This window comes from Caretta caretta, chromosome 1, assembly GCF_965140235.1.
Source record: "Caretta caretta isolate rCarCar2 chromosome 1, rCarCar1.hap1, whole genome shotgun sequence".
NCBI lineage: Eukaryota > Metazoa > Chordata > Testudines > Cheloniidae > Caretta > Caretta caretta.
Window position 1 is genome coordinate 352,260,790 of NC_134206.1, and position 14,612 is coordinate 352,275,401.

The 14,612-nt window shown below is 43.3% G+C and overlaps 1 protein-coding gene across 4 annotated transcripts in view; it reads right to left on the reverse strand.

The window, feature by feature from the left end:
- Positions 1–1,450: 1,450 nt before the first annotated feature.
- PPP6R2 (protein phosphatase 6 regulatory subunit 2) overlaps positions 1,451–14,612 on the reverse strand; it is a 164,757-nt gene continuing 151,595 nt past the window's right edge. For all 4 annotated transcript variants that reach the window (XM_075124605.1, XM_048821097.2, XM_048821189.2 and 1 more), the window contains 2 exons: positions 7,458–7,613; positions 1,451–2,004 (listed from right to left, as the gene is read on the reverse strand). In XM_075124605.1, the coding sequence (XP_074980706.1) occupies positions 1,953–2,004; positions 7,458–7,613 (208 nt within the window). In that variant the 3' untranslated portion in view covers positions 1,451–1,952. The remainder of the gene's footprint in view (positions 2,005–7,457; positions 7,614–14,612) is intronic.

The following is a 14,612-nucleotide window of genomic DNA, read 5'->3' on the forward strand; positions in this document are numbered from 1 at the left end:
ACGCCAATAAAGGCAATCCTCAGTCTACCCTAAGAACAAACCAAAATGTGTATCTTTGGACAAATAAATGAGCGCCTTGTGTTGTGGGCACCTCACTTCCAGATACTGATACCGAGTCGGTCTGTTCTGCTGGGACAAGGGGGAACATTTCATTCTTCACTTTTCTATACCAATATACTTTTAAGAACATTTAATATGCAGCATAATGTACCTCCACATCATGCATTTCAAAATAAAATGTTTAAAAAATCAAACTGAAATACGGGTGGGGTGCTTTGGCTCACAATAACAGATCTGTGTCAGGGCTATTTTTCATACTCACAAGGCGAAGGCCTTCAGATTCGCACAGATAAGAATACAGCTGAAAATAAGTTGTCTATCTATGTGCCAAGCCTCATGCTTTTATTCCAAAGTGAATGATTTTCCAGCTTAGATCTTGGACTAGTAAAATAAGCGTCGTTTCAAATGTGACCAGGCGGGTTTCAACACACAGCTTACACACAAAAGCAAGCCCAGCTCTGTGTCTAAAGCCTACAGGGGTATAGACTGAGCAGAGCTTACGGCAGTCTGCTGTTACAACCCTGAGCCCAGTGCTAAAAGCGTCCCATCTTCTACACCCATATGACCTAGGGCACAAGTCCAGGCTGGGAACAAGCTCATTGCTGAGGCCAGCACAGGCTGGGTACTTCACGCTTATGCAGAGACTCCTTTGTTCCAGGGTCAAGTACACAACCTTACATGACCTTGCTCCCCGGCAGTTCTAGGTGTCGTCCTTTTCTCTGCACTGTTCTACCTCACTGTTCCTGGGAGCAGTGTGCCTCCCCATTCCCCTCCACAACCGTCTAAATGGGGCGTAACAGCAGGAGTCCTGTGCTGGGGCCACATCATTCTCCAATGCTGTCACTAGGTACAAAGTGCAAAAGTGTTGCTGTTCCTGCATCCATTAAAAACTTTAAAAACAGAACAAAAAGATTTCCATATCAATGTGAAAATACATTAGTCTCCAAAAAGCCAGCAAGCACCTGATAACCTGTTTGCGCCACATCAGCTCCTGTCCCTGCGTGGCAGCAGTCCTGGGGTGACTGTCCTCTCAGATGGCAAACACGACATGCTACTGTCTTTGCACGCTCTCCAGCCCAACGTAGGACGACGACATCCATAGGGTTGAGTTTTGATGGCGTGGACGGAAATAACCAGTTGCTAAATGTTCCAAGATCCTGCAGTGAACTGTCACGCCCCAGAAACAGAGCACTGTGCAACTCACTGGAATGCAGAGACAGCCCACTGCTCTAGGCAGTTCAGTGTTACACTAACTCTGCTATCTGGCCTCTGGCTTGGGACACAATGTCATTGTCTTCCCTTTCACCCCCTCCCGCCCCCGCAAAAAAAAATCCCCAGCCCTCCCTGCCTCATCCCATTTAAAGTGTTTGTTTTATCTTTACCTCCTATGAAATGTTTCTGATAAGGCTTTATTGCTATACAAAAGCGGTGCAAATGCTGCCCAAAGACAGCTCCATCAGGAACTTTGGTCACACGACTGCAGGACTTATTGTGCACCGTCCAAGTCCCAGCGTTAGACCTGCTACCTTTCTGAAGAGAAGCTGAATACTGTGTGCAATAACACTAAGAAAATAGGATTGAACCCCAAATAGAAAACAAAAACAAGGGAAGAAGAGGGAGGGGGACAAGATACTAAAATTAGGCAGAAGGCTTCCTTGGGCAGGACTGAGTCACTCCTGTGATGACTAACTGATCAATGCTACATGTAGACAATACAAGTGTCTTCCAGAACAGATTGTTGGTGCAGAAATCGTGTGTCTGGTCCTGAATGCCAGCTCTCTCATCAATGCAGCATTTATTAAAAAATAAAATTAAAATGAAAAAAACTGACAAATTGCATCACCAGGTAGCAGCCTGGCCTGGATCAGACAAGTCCCATTGCATTTGATTCATCAAGCAGGGCCATTTAATGTGGCTTCAGCACATGGCAAGACCTCCTCTTTCCTAAAAGAAAAACAAACAGTATTACAGTAAGCATTAAAGAATTAAGACTGCTGTGCCACCCACCCATCTCCTTTCAACCTTACACTGATCCAGGAATTCACCTGGACAAATCACCTTTTCTGTGACGCTGAAGCCATCCTTCCAGAATATAGTTTTTTCAGTAGCCACAACATTAATAACTTAGCACTTGTGTGGCACGGGACCACCGCATTTTACATATGGAGAACTTGCAGTAAAGGTATCCAAGGCCAACGAAAGAATAAATGTCAAAACAAGGATTAGAAGTCATATGCTCCTGGTTCTCAGGTGTGCACTCATGTAAAATACACGGGATACTGTACACTCAGATTGGCTGATGGCCGTGCTAATGGAGTAGAACTACTTGAAAACTGGGTTTTCTCCTGTAATACGTCAAACAGCAGCTGAAGGCGGTGTCTAAAATCACCCTTAAGCCATGAACAATATTAATTCATGATGGACGTACACCTTCAGTCAAAGGGGCTGATATTACCTGTACCCTCTCCTCTGACTGCTTCCCCCAACCCACCAGCATCACCCTCACTCTTGCCTGGGCAGAGTCTCAGCCAGCCCCAATCTCAACTAGACACTGGGTGAGGCACTGAATCAGATGAGATAGACGCATGTAGCTGGGTGTCAGCAGCCCACTGCACCCCATGCCTCCTCACTAACTCTCCTGAAAGCTCCACCTACATGTTGAACAGGAGGAGTGACAGAATGGCACCCTATGGCACTCCAGATTTGAGAGCTCTTTGGGAACAGGGGCAACTGCCCGCAACTACCTGTTGAAATCTGAGAGAGAAAAGCATGAAGGCACTAAGTGCAGCCCCTGCCAGGGTATCACCTCTTGATTAACTGTATTGAAGGCATAAAATACCACCAGCATGGGGACTTGGTCTTCATTCACCGCCAGCACATCATCAACCAATGCGACCTAATGAAGTCTTGGTGCTGTAGCCAAATTTATATCCAGATTGATAAGGATCAAGGAGATCAAAGGCATCCAGATACTTGGACAGTTGTCTTATACCAGCCTTCTCCACACGGGAAGATGTGATACTGGACAACAAATTGTCAGTGCGAACTGACGACTTCTTGAGCAGACTACTGCTTCCTTCAAAGCTATGGGCAGCCTGCCCTCTCTAAAAAGATGTATTGACAATCTTCACAGGTAAGGCGACCTGTTACTTCCCAAGTGGCCTTCACCAGACAGGAAAGATGTGGATCCAAAGCACAGGTTGTGGGACAAAGTTTTCCCAACATCTCTGTTAGTTCAGGGAACATCACTGGTTGAAACGCTCTCAGAGAAGATGAGGCCCATGTTCCCTCAAGACCCTGCTCTGCCACCACAGAGGTAGACAGCCCATTGCTAATCTGATCTATGTCCACAAAAGGGCAGACAACTTACTCACAGCTGGTGGAACTCCAACCTGCTAAACAACTGAGACAGTCCAGGTTGGACAGACCACTTACTGCCCAAAACATATTTGATGTCTGAGATTTTTCTTTGCCTCCCACAGAACCACAGCACAAGAATTTAAAGAAAATCTTTAAGCTGCAACTTTTCAGCCCCAGCACAAAACTTCCCTCTTGCCTCATTTGTCAGAGATCAACTGTAACATAGCACAGAATCATAGAATATCAGGGTTGGAAGGGACCCCAGAAGGTCATCTAGTCCAACCCCCTGCTCAAAGCAGGACCCATCCCCAACTAAATCATCCCAGCCAGGGCTTTGTCAAGCCTGACCTTAAAAACCTCTAAGGAAGGAGATTCCACCACCTCCCTAGGTAACACATTCCAGTGTTTCACCACCCTCCTAGTGAAAAAGTTTTTCCTAATATCCAACCGAAACTTCCCCCACTGCAACTTGAGACCATTACTCCTTGTTCTGTCATCTGCTATCACTGAGAACAGTCTAGATCCATCCTCTTTGGAACCCCCTTTCAGGTAGTTGAAAGCAGCTATCAAATCCCCCCTCATTCTTCTCTTCCGCAGACTAAACAATCCCACTTCCCTCAGCCTCTCCTCATAAGTCATGTGTTCCAGTCCCTTAATCATTTTTGTTGCCCTCCGCTGGATGCTTTCCAATTTTTCCAAATCCTTCTTGTAGTGTGGGGCCCAAAACTGGACACAGTACTCCAGATGAGGCCTCACCAATGTCTAACAGAGGGGAACGATCGCGTCCCTCGATCTGCTGGCAATGCCCCTACTTATACAGCCCAAAATGCCTTTGGCCTTCTTGGCAACAAGGGCACACTGTTGACTCATATCCAGCTTCTCATCCACTGTAACCCCTAGGTCCTTTTCTGCAGAACTGCTGCTGAGCCACTCGGTCCCTAGTCTGTAGCAGTGCATGGGATTCTTCCGTCCTAAGTGCAGGACTCTGCACTTGTCCTTGTTGAACCTCATCAGATTTCTTTTGGCCCAATCCTCTAATTTGTCTAGGGCCCTCTGTATCCTATCCCTACCCTCCAGCGTATTTACCACTCCTCCCAGTTTAGTGTCACCTGCAAACTTGCTGAGGGTGCAATCCACACCATCCTCCAGATCACTGATGAAGATATTGAACAAAACCGGCCCGAGGAACGACCCTTGGGGCACACCGCTTGATACCGGCTGCCAACTAGACATGGAGCCATTGATCACTACCCGTTGAGCCCGACAATCTAGCCAACTTTCTATCCACCTTATAGTCCATTCATCCAGCCCATACTTCTTTAACTTGCTGGCAAGAGTACTGTGGGGGACTGTGTCAAAAGCTTTGCTAAAGTCAAGGAACAACACGTCCACTGCTTTCCCCTCATCCACAGAGCCAGTTATCTCATCATAGAAGGCAATTAGCATATCCTATAAGAACAAAGCCAGCAAAGAGGGCACCCAGGGGCCATCTCATCAATGGTGGGGATGAGGTGGGAGGAGAGCATGACAGAGCTCTACCAACCTGTCGAGAGAGTGGTCGGTCGGTGGAACAAGTTTCTCCCCCTCAGAGCCCTCTAGAACATTTCTAGTTCCATGACTCTCCAAGGATAGACCATCTAAACAGGTCCCTTCCCGACAAGACAGATGAGCCCCAACCTCAAAGCACAGGAGGTAATGGTCAGTCTATGACAGATCTGAAGGTCCAGTTGCCTAACCTGCAATCCCAGCCAATGTGTGAGTTGAGACAGTAGCTACCAGGGACAGGCCCATGGTCATCAGGGTGGCCAGGAAATCCTGAGCTGATTATTTATCTACATGCAGACTGAAGTTGCCCATAACACGCTCTGCATTTCCAATGCCACTGTAGTTAGGAATTCAGTTAGCCTGTGAAGTGACTTGGCAGCAAACTCAGGGCAAGTGGTACACTAAAATCAGTCCATCTTACTCCTATCCTGGGACTCTCATACTAAATGGACGTGTCATCAGAGACAGTTTTGGAGAAGACCACCTCCTATGCCTCACGATGGATGCAGTGAGCATGGCCACACCTACTCCCCACTGACTCCTTCCCCGACCTCGATTCATGACATATTAAATACCCAGCTGGGGAGAACTGTAACAAAACTGGCCCAGCAGCAGCAATCAACCAGAGAACGTTAATATACGCAAAGTCAGGGGGTTCGTCTATTATGAAATCACAGATGGTTGATCTATTTTCCAAGTGAGCATTAAGCATCACAAACCAAAGGCTCCTGAAAACTCAGCCTCCCAAGGAGGTGAAACCAAAGAAACAGAAATTAAAACGTCTTGTTCCTGGCTAACACCATCTCCTTACAAGTTTATTACCACCTTGTCTCCCTCTGCTAACTACCACAGGGACCTAGGACTCCAAGTCCCCACAACCATGCCCTTTCCTGGGCCCCCATATTCCTGGGAATGGTAGCATTATTCCACCCTCTCAGCCACTTGACAGTGGCCATTGAAGGGGTCGCAGCTGCATGCCCAAACAGTGACCCTTAGGGCTGGCTACAGAAAAACTTAATAAAAAAGGAAGGAACAAAATGACAACAAACCAAGCTACACACACCCTACCTAACGCAACACCCAACTCACTTTCTTTCATCAAATGACTTCTCTCATACTACAATGCCAACTCTCTACAATACACCCTGATCCCTTGATGGGCTAGCTGGGTGAACAAATGGCAGAAGGGGCATGGGAGAGTCAGGAAGTTAAAAAGAATGTCCTTATGCTGGGGTGGAGAACCAATCTCGCTTGTGTTAGACCCTTCTGCCTGGTACTCTCCTCCTCCAGTCCCAGAGTGTCTTTGCCTTCCGCTTACAATTTATTCTTTCTACAAAGCATTTTGTGATCCTGTGTATTAAGGACACAAACAACAACAAGATGCATCAAAATTAACATAATTCTGAAAGTGCTTTGTCTCTCCACCTAGAAGTGTTCTAACTGCAGCCAAGCACTGCTACATGGGAATCAGGAGTCTGAGAGCAAGGGCCAGGAAGTGCTATAGAGGCTGTGTGCCTGGCCCCGGGGGTGGAGGAAGCGCCTCATTATTGAGGGACAGCTCGCTGGCTGAGACACAGCGCAGAATGCCCCCATGACAGCAGGGCCTTTGAGGATGACAGAACTGGAAATCCCCCCAAGCTACATAAAAAACCCTAAAAAGTGACATTCCAAAGACTTCATAATAAGCACTTCCCTTTACCTCCCTGACTCCCAGTCTCAACCACCAAAACTGTCCTCTACATTTCCTCTCCCACATGATTTCATTTGTTAAAAAAAAAAAAAAAAAAAAAATCAATAAAGCTGTTAAGGGTCTTTTAAAAAAAAAACTAGACCATTTCCTTATGCAGAGTGAATATTAAACATCAAAACCCTATGATTTATTTTTCATGGCATCAAAGATTTGATAAAATCCATAAGAAACAGTAGCATGGAGAGGCTGAGGGAACTGAGATTGTTTAGTCTGCGGAAGAGAAGAATGAGGGGGGATTTGATAGCTGCTTTCAACTACCTGAAAGAGGATGGATCTAGACTGTTCTCAGTGGTAGCAGATGACAGAACGAGGAGTAATGGTCTCAAGTTGCAGTGGGGGAGGTTTCGGTTGGATATTAGAAAAAACTTTTTCACTAGGAAGGTGGTGAAACACTGGACTGTGTTACCTAGGGAGGTGGTGGAATCTCCTTCCTTAGAAGTTTTTAAGGTCAGGCTTGATAAAGCCCTGGCTGGGATGATTTAGTTGGGGATGGGTCCTGCTTTGAGCAGCGGGTGGGACTAGATGACCTCCTGAGGTCCCTTCCATCCCTGATACTCTATGATTCTATTGTAATAGTCTCAGACACTGTGCTTTCAGCCTCATGTGTCACTAGGCACCCAAGGCAGACCAGCGTGCATTCCACGGTATGCTAGTGCTAAGCTGAGGGATTCAATGGTCTGGTACAGAATAAATTACCTTTTTTGTCTGACCCACGGTGGTTAGAAAACTTCGACCCGCTCACCTGTCTTTTGTTGTGCTTTCTGTGGCAGCCATGCCGGCAGCTGCAGCATTCTGGAGCTCCTCAGAACGCTGGGGCATGCTCCTTAGTGGTTTGGACACCTTTGTCGTTCCCATGTCGGTGATGGTCAGCTTGTCAATAACCAGGCAGTCAGCATCACTGTGTGAGAAGAACTCAAGCTCAAGTCAAACTGGCAACTGAGGGGTGTTAAATTCCAATGGAGAAAAATGGATTCTCCTCCTCGTCTATCAAAATACACCATTCCCACAAGTGGAGTCATGTAATGAATGAATTCAAATGAACAGTAAAATCGAACTGGAATTAAAAGCATTCTACCTATCCTGGAGGCTGTTTCCTAACATCAGGACACTGAAAACACATAAAACCAGTGATTCCCTCGAAGGACGTGTCCAATCAATGCCACAGAAACAAGTCCACGAGCTTCCGTACATTCTCTTTACATGGGAGGAAGACGCATTAGCACTCTCCTAGATGCAAACGCTACTAATAGCATGTTGTCCTGTGATGGAGAATGGAGAACAAACACTGCCAGCCTGTTAAGTCATCAGCAGAAGGGACCCAACAAATGAGGTGCATTCAAATGAGAACCTTACAGGTTAGCAGGCCAAGATCCCTGCTGGATGAACGAAAATGACTCCCCTATCTAGTGGTTGGAGATTATCCATCACTATTCTCAGGGCTGTGCTCCTGCACCCAGTCAAGGCTGGAAATCCCCAAGCCCAGAGTTCTTAAATGTTAGTTCTAGCAGAGCACATTTCACATGGTCACACAGGCACCCCTTCTGCTCCAACCTACAGCTGGCAAGTGAAGTCACTCCCATGTGTGTTTTTTTAAAAGCTTTATTTAAGAAGTACAGAACCTGGAGCTCTATGGGAAGGAAGATGGACAAGAGGTGATATCTTATGATGGGTAATTTCAGACCACAGTTACAGATAAGTAATTCTCACCCCTGTAAAGATACCTAAGAGAACTGATCCCCACACTTGGAGATTAACAGTTCCAAGGATGTCTCTATAAAACCAAATACAACATAACAAAATGAAAAAAATACAACAAAACAAAATGCAGTAAAGCTGCAGGCCAGGTAAATCTACCTTGGACATTAACACTAAAAACACTTTTCTGAGTGGAGAAATAAGATATTTCTATAAAATTTGGTGTGTTTTGTACTTTAACACAGTGAGATAAAATACCTCTAAAAACAGGCAAGAGGAGTTTAAAATAGAGAGAGCCTAAAAATAAAGGAAGTTTGCTCCAAGTTAGGAGAGTTTGTCTGCCCCTAAACTGGAGACAGCGATTCTGTGACACTGACAGACCAGAGCTCGACTCCGGCCTAAAGGATGTATCTAAGTTACAATGCTTTGGGAACATACCATGCTGACATACACTGTATGACTGTACTGCAGATCTCAAATTATTTAATACGTATATTGCAGTGGTTAGAATCTTGCTGCATCCTACAGAATGGGCTTTGATGTGACAAACCTGTACTGCTGCCAGGTTATTAACATGAGGGAGGCAGGCAGCCAGCCACTTACACCTGCTTCTTTCGGAAACAGGGAAAACAAAGCAAAACTCTGACTACACATCCTGAGGATTTTAGCCTACTCCAGATTAAACCTTAGTGATCTTCTGACATCCAGCTTCTGGAGAAGGGCTTTTCTGCAATGAGCATATAGGCATGGGAGGAAAGATAGCAGGATGAATGACTGATTAAGTAGAAATTCTGTCACCACCTTACGGAGGAATCTAGGATGTGTCCATATCACCATAGTCTGGTGGTTAAAGCATGGCATAGGCAATCTGATTTGGGTTCTATTCCTACCTCTGCCACTACCTTGCTCTGTGGTCTTGGATAATTCACTGTCTCTCTGCCTCAGACTTCCCCAGTTGTAAAAATAGACTTTTATAAGGTGCTTTAAGATCCTCTGAAAGGAGCTAAATACAGTAAATGCAAAATGTTGTACTATCTTAAAAGAATTTGCATGAGATGGATCAGAAACTAACGCCTGTTGTTATTTGTCTTATCAAAGCACCGATTTATGGACAAAGATCCCACTGGGTTAGGCGCTATACAAGCACAGAACAAACAGAAGCTCGATGGACCAAAGAACTTACCGTCTTAGTATAAGACAAGAGATGACAGATGGACACAGAGACAGGGGAGTATAAGGAAACAATGATAGTGTATTGGTCAGCATGATTGGCTGTGGTCTCAGCTCACCAGTGGCCTTACCATTGTCAAGTTGTAACCTTCTAGTAGCCTCATTCTAAGCAACTAGGAAGGGTTGAGATGCTGCCTCAAACACCAGTCTTTCTATTTCTACACTCAGCCACGCTGGTAATGCAAGCGATCACTAATTGGTCTGGTTCAGCATTATCAGATAGGTCAGACACTCACAATGACACTGACCACGCAAAATCCCAGACAGGTTTAAGAATATAATCTGTATGGAAATGTTACAAGCATGTAACACTTCTTTCCCATGAGCCTGGTTAGGACAGAAGTTGCGGAACAGAGCTGTCTGAGCAGTAGACTGAGATGGCATCTCTTAACAATGCAGTCTGTTCCCAGTATAGTCTCAATCACCTGCCTCCTGATCTGAGGCCACTCATGTGAGTCCTCTATCAACAGGCTCAACCTGGTCTGTGATTGTGTCTTCCTTCCCAGGGGATAAGTGGCTAGTTAAGCATGTCTTGTGGGACACTCCGTTTCCATACTTGCAAGGTTTTCTAACATAAGGAAGCATATCCTCCTCTCCTTCTTGTTCATGTAAAATATTATGGCCTAATTGTTCATATGTATTAGGACCAACTTTTGGGATGCTTGTCTCCCAGTTAGGATGGTCCTGAAGATACTGAACATAGAATCTGTCTGCACACATGCCTCATCTCTGCCAGAGCTCATCCGTGATTATTACCTTCGGATCACTGGAATTTGAAAGCCCCCTTTTTTGGGACAGTGGAATAATGCATCCCAAATAATCCCAATAATCTTTTTTGGGATGGTGGAATAATGCAACAATTGATGTGCCAGAGTCTGGAAAAAATGTACTCTGTGACAGACTCCTCTAAGACAGGAGCTGGTGGTTGGAGCCTCTGGGGTGCTGGCAGGAGATGCCGCCTGCCAGAACTAACTTTAAAACTTTGAGTCTGGGGAGTTTTCTGCCTCAGTTACTTGTAGGAGCATGTACTCAAGAGTGGAGATCTGCTACGAAGCTTGTCAGTGTTAATTTGTCACTCACTGAAATGCCTCCCCACCCCCCTTTTAAAAAATCTGTTGTACCACTGTGGTCTGCTTTTCCTGCTCAACTGATGTTTTTTTCTAACTTACATGTTGTCTGTGTCTTTTTAGACTGCCCTGTTCCTCAGGGCAGGCACAATACAATAATAATTAACATAGCAATGGTCTCTCCAGAAAAAGAGGAATTACTTGCAGTAGAACTTCTTCCAAAAGTTATCATCATTTGTTAGGTATCTCCTGTATGTCAGAGTTAGGCAGCTTCCAAAACACCACTGGTTGAAGTTTCAAAGAAACAGATCAGATAGATTGATGGATGCAACGCGCCTCACAGCTCATAAAAAACACTTTTTTAGGTTTACCATTTCCAGCAAAGATCATAATTCAGATCTAAGAGAAGTGGATTGATATATGTGAAAAATAAATAATTGGCACTTATTTAGCACACTTCATCTAGGGATCTACGGCATTTTGAATACAATAGATTAAGCCCCCATCCGTTTTTTTACAGAAAACAGCAGAAATTAAGCCTAATATTTTATAATCAGGGTGCCTCATGTTAGGCTTCTAAATTCCCTGTTTAGCTACCTAAAAAACTGAAATCATGGGATTAAAAAAAATATATATATATATATATATATGAAAACCCCATCTACACTTGGAATTAGCCCGAATTGCAAGCCAACAGTGCAAACCCCTAGAATGGACAAATAAAATCATGTTTTGGAGCTTACCCTGGTTTCAAAAAAGTTTTAAAAAACTTTTCAAGACACATGCATTGATTACATGCACATGTTATGTGAGGGGTTTGAAAAATGCACACTGGCTCCCAGCTGCCTTTGGAGAATTTTTTAGAAAGCTTCCATACTGGAAATGTGTCTTTGTCATCTTGTTCTTAGAGTAATTCCTCTCAGAGATTTGCCTTTCGGGAAGCTGTATGAATCCCGCTCTCTCTCTCTGGTGAACAATTTCAAACATAGATTCATAGATTCCAAGGCCAGAAGTGACCACTGTGATCACCTAGTCCGACCTCCTGTATAACACAGGCCAAAGAACTTCCCTAAACTTGTTTCTCAGGGGCAGATCTAGTGCACACCTTGTATTGAGTTTTCATCTTTTACTGTATGTACTTATATAAGGAATAATATACATCATATAGAATTATTTTCAATGAGGTGTCTTTGATACTGTTTGGAGCCAGAAATTTAGCTTTCTTTTCTCTTATACAGCATTCCTGTAGCTTGTGGCTTCCTCACTCTGATAATACAACTGTGTGTTCTGAAAGGGTTATTTCTTCCTCAGCAGTGAACAAGAATAAAAGATTTTAGTTCTCATTTTGCAGTTACTGTAGGTCTCATAAAAGCATCCTGTAATGAAAATGATATATTGTTAAAATGCAGCGCTAGGCTGTCCAGCTAATAAAGAAAGCTCCTTTTGGCAGCTTTACTGTGATGCTTCTGTGCATAGGAAATATTTATCTTTTTATTTCCAAAATGTTTTTCCACAGATTACTGTAAAATATTTTAATGCTGCTAAATCTTTTGTTTCTATTCCTCCCTGCCAACCAGTTCGACTATGTAAACTCAACAATTAACTCTAACCTTCATGAGGATCACTGCAATCAAACAGCTTTGCCCGCCTCATCCTTCCACTGACGAGCTTACTGAGAAGCGCCACGGCTAGCAAAACAAATTTAATTCCCATGGCTTCACTGGGAATTCATACATGCCAGATGGACTCCCACTCATACTACCAGGCCTAGAGAATCCACAAACCACGGCACCTAACGTAGCTTCTCATGATGATGAGCCCATTGATAAAATGCATCTCATTGTCAAAGACCAGTAAAGAAGTCAGTCTGAAATAGTCAATAATCCAAGGGCTTAAAGTATTTCAGGAAAATATGGATTTGATACTAAATAAAGCAACCTTAGAATCCAATTCTCTGAAGCTTACTATTGTGGCTCCAGGGATATACTTTAGTTTTCCTCTAGTCTCTCTTTGGTAAACAGTTAATGAGTATCATAGACATCAAAACATTGTAAAGACAGACTAGGAAGGATGGTGACACTACAAATGGATACACAAAAGTAATATAAACAGCATACCTAAACCATACAAGCCCCATGCTGAGCCCATAAACAAGCCCTTTAAAGCCAAATTCTGCAACAGTCAATCAAGGACAAAACCAAAGGGGGATGCAATGGCAATCATGCTAAATTACATACTTCTCAACAGGCTGTTGAAACTATCTGCTGGCTAGTAATTAAACAAGGTTACAGAACACAGGAGGGCTCAATGAATAGTTCCAGAATTACATAACGCCATTTTATGTTGTAAAAGCCAACAGATACATCAGCACAGAAGATCCAGTCTATGATAATTAATTGCACTAAACTTCCATCTTTGATTAGAAAACATCAATTTTTACAGTGAAATGTGTGACTGCAGCTTGGGCACTGTGCCTTTATTTGTTTTTTACTTTTTAAATGCATGTAAATTGATATTTAACCAATTTCTATAAAAAAGATGGAGATATGTTACATGCCTAATTTTACACAGCATGCTTAGCTTCTGAATAATTCATTTAATGCATTCCAGCAAACGTGCCATGTTAAGGGCATAACTAAATGCTAGCAAGACAACTGATTCGTCTGCTTATTTTTTTCATGCTTTCTCAGAAAAAATGAGAAGTCCACAGGTCATGCAGGATGAAGAATCAGGAGACACAGAAAAGAAAAAATGTATCCCAAAATGGGAGAGCTCAAAACATCCACTGTGACATTCAGTCTGGGAAACTGGGGGGTTATTTTCTCTGCTGCATGTAAGTGGATGCTACACTAGATTCCTTGCTCAACAGCAGCAAAAAGAAAATTGTGAGATAGCCTGGTACCCACTGTTTGGTCATACTGTACAAGTGCCATCAAAGACACACTCCTTTCCAGATCCTTCATGCAATGGAGAGAATGCCAGCTCCATGTCGGAGTTCATGCCCAAAGCAATGGGAACAACCATTTCCAGCTGTTATTTCAGAGCTATTTCAGAAGAAGGAATTTAAGGTTTTCACTGCTGCTAACACGTATGTAAGCTGAACAGTCTCGCCCTAGAACTAAGCTATCACTGAACGCAAAAGAAAGGACTTCCTGCTCTACAGGAGCTCCCTTAATGTAGCCAAAATTTGGAATTTATTAGCATCAGCTCCTTTTTACTTCGGATTTAAAAAAATTACTGCAGTGCTTACTTATGATACACAGCCACTGTACCTAAGGCATTTACTAAATAAGAATGAGCATTATTTAGAGATCAGAAAAAATAGTTTTTATAGATAGCAAACATTATAGTTTAGACTAAATTCCAGCCTCCATTCTAACCCCACTTTTTTTGTTGTTCATTAAAACAACTCCTTTGGGGATAAAATTTTCATACTTAGCCTCAGCTCAGAGTTGACTTTTTCTGGATGGGGGAGACACTAAATCTAAACTGATATGACCACTTTTCAGAACAGCGAGTGTAAAGAAAACATTAGTCCCTAACTTGAAAACATCTAACGCGATAGACTGCAAACTCGGCAACATTTTAGTTGTCACCAAGGAAAGGTAAAAATACCAACCACAACAAAAACAGCAGCCAACTGTGGAGAAAAAGTATTTTAAAAGTTATTAATTTTTTTAAATGCTCATCTAAGCATACACAACAAAATAACTGTCACTTTTTAGTGTGCCTCAGCTTTAAAAGGAGCCACTTAAGTTCATCATGTAAGGGGAACTCAGCAGTGAAACACTTTTTATACCCTTTAAACAACAGGAAAATACAATTCAAAAGCTTATGTTGATAATAATGGTGAAGTTGAAAAATTAATCACATAGAACATGGAAATTCATAAGTCGTTTCCCACA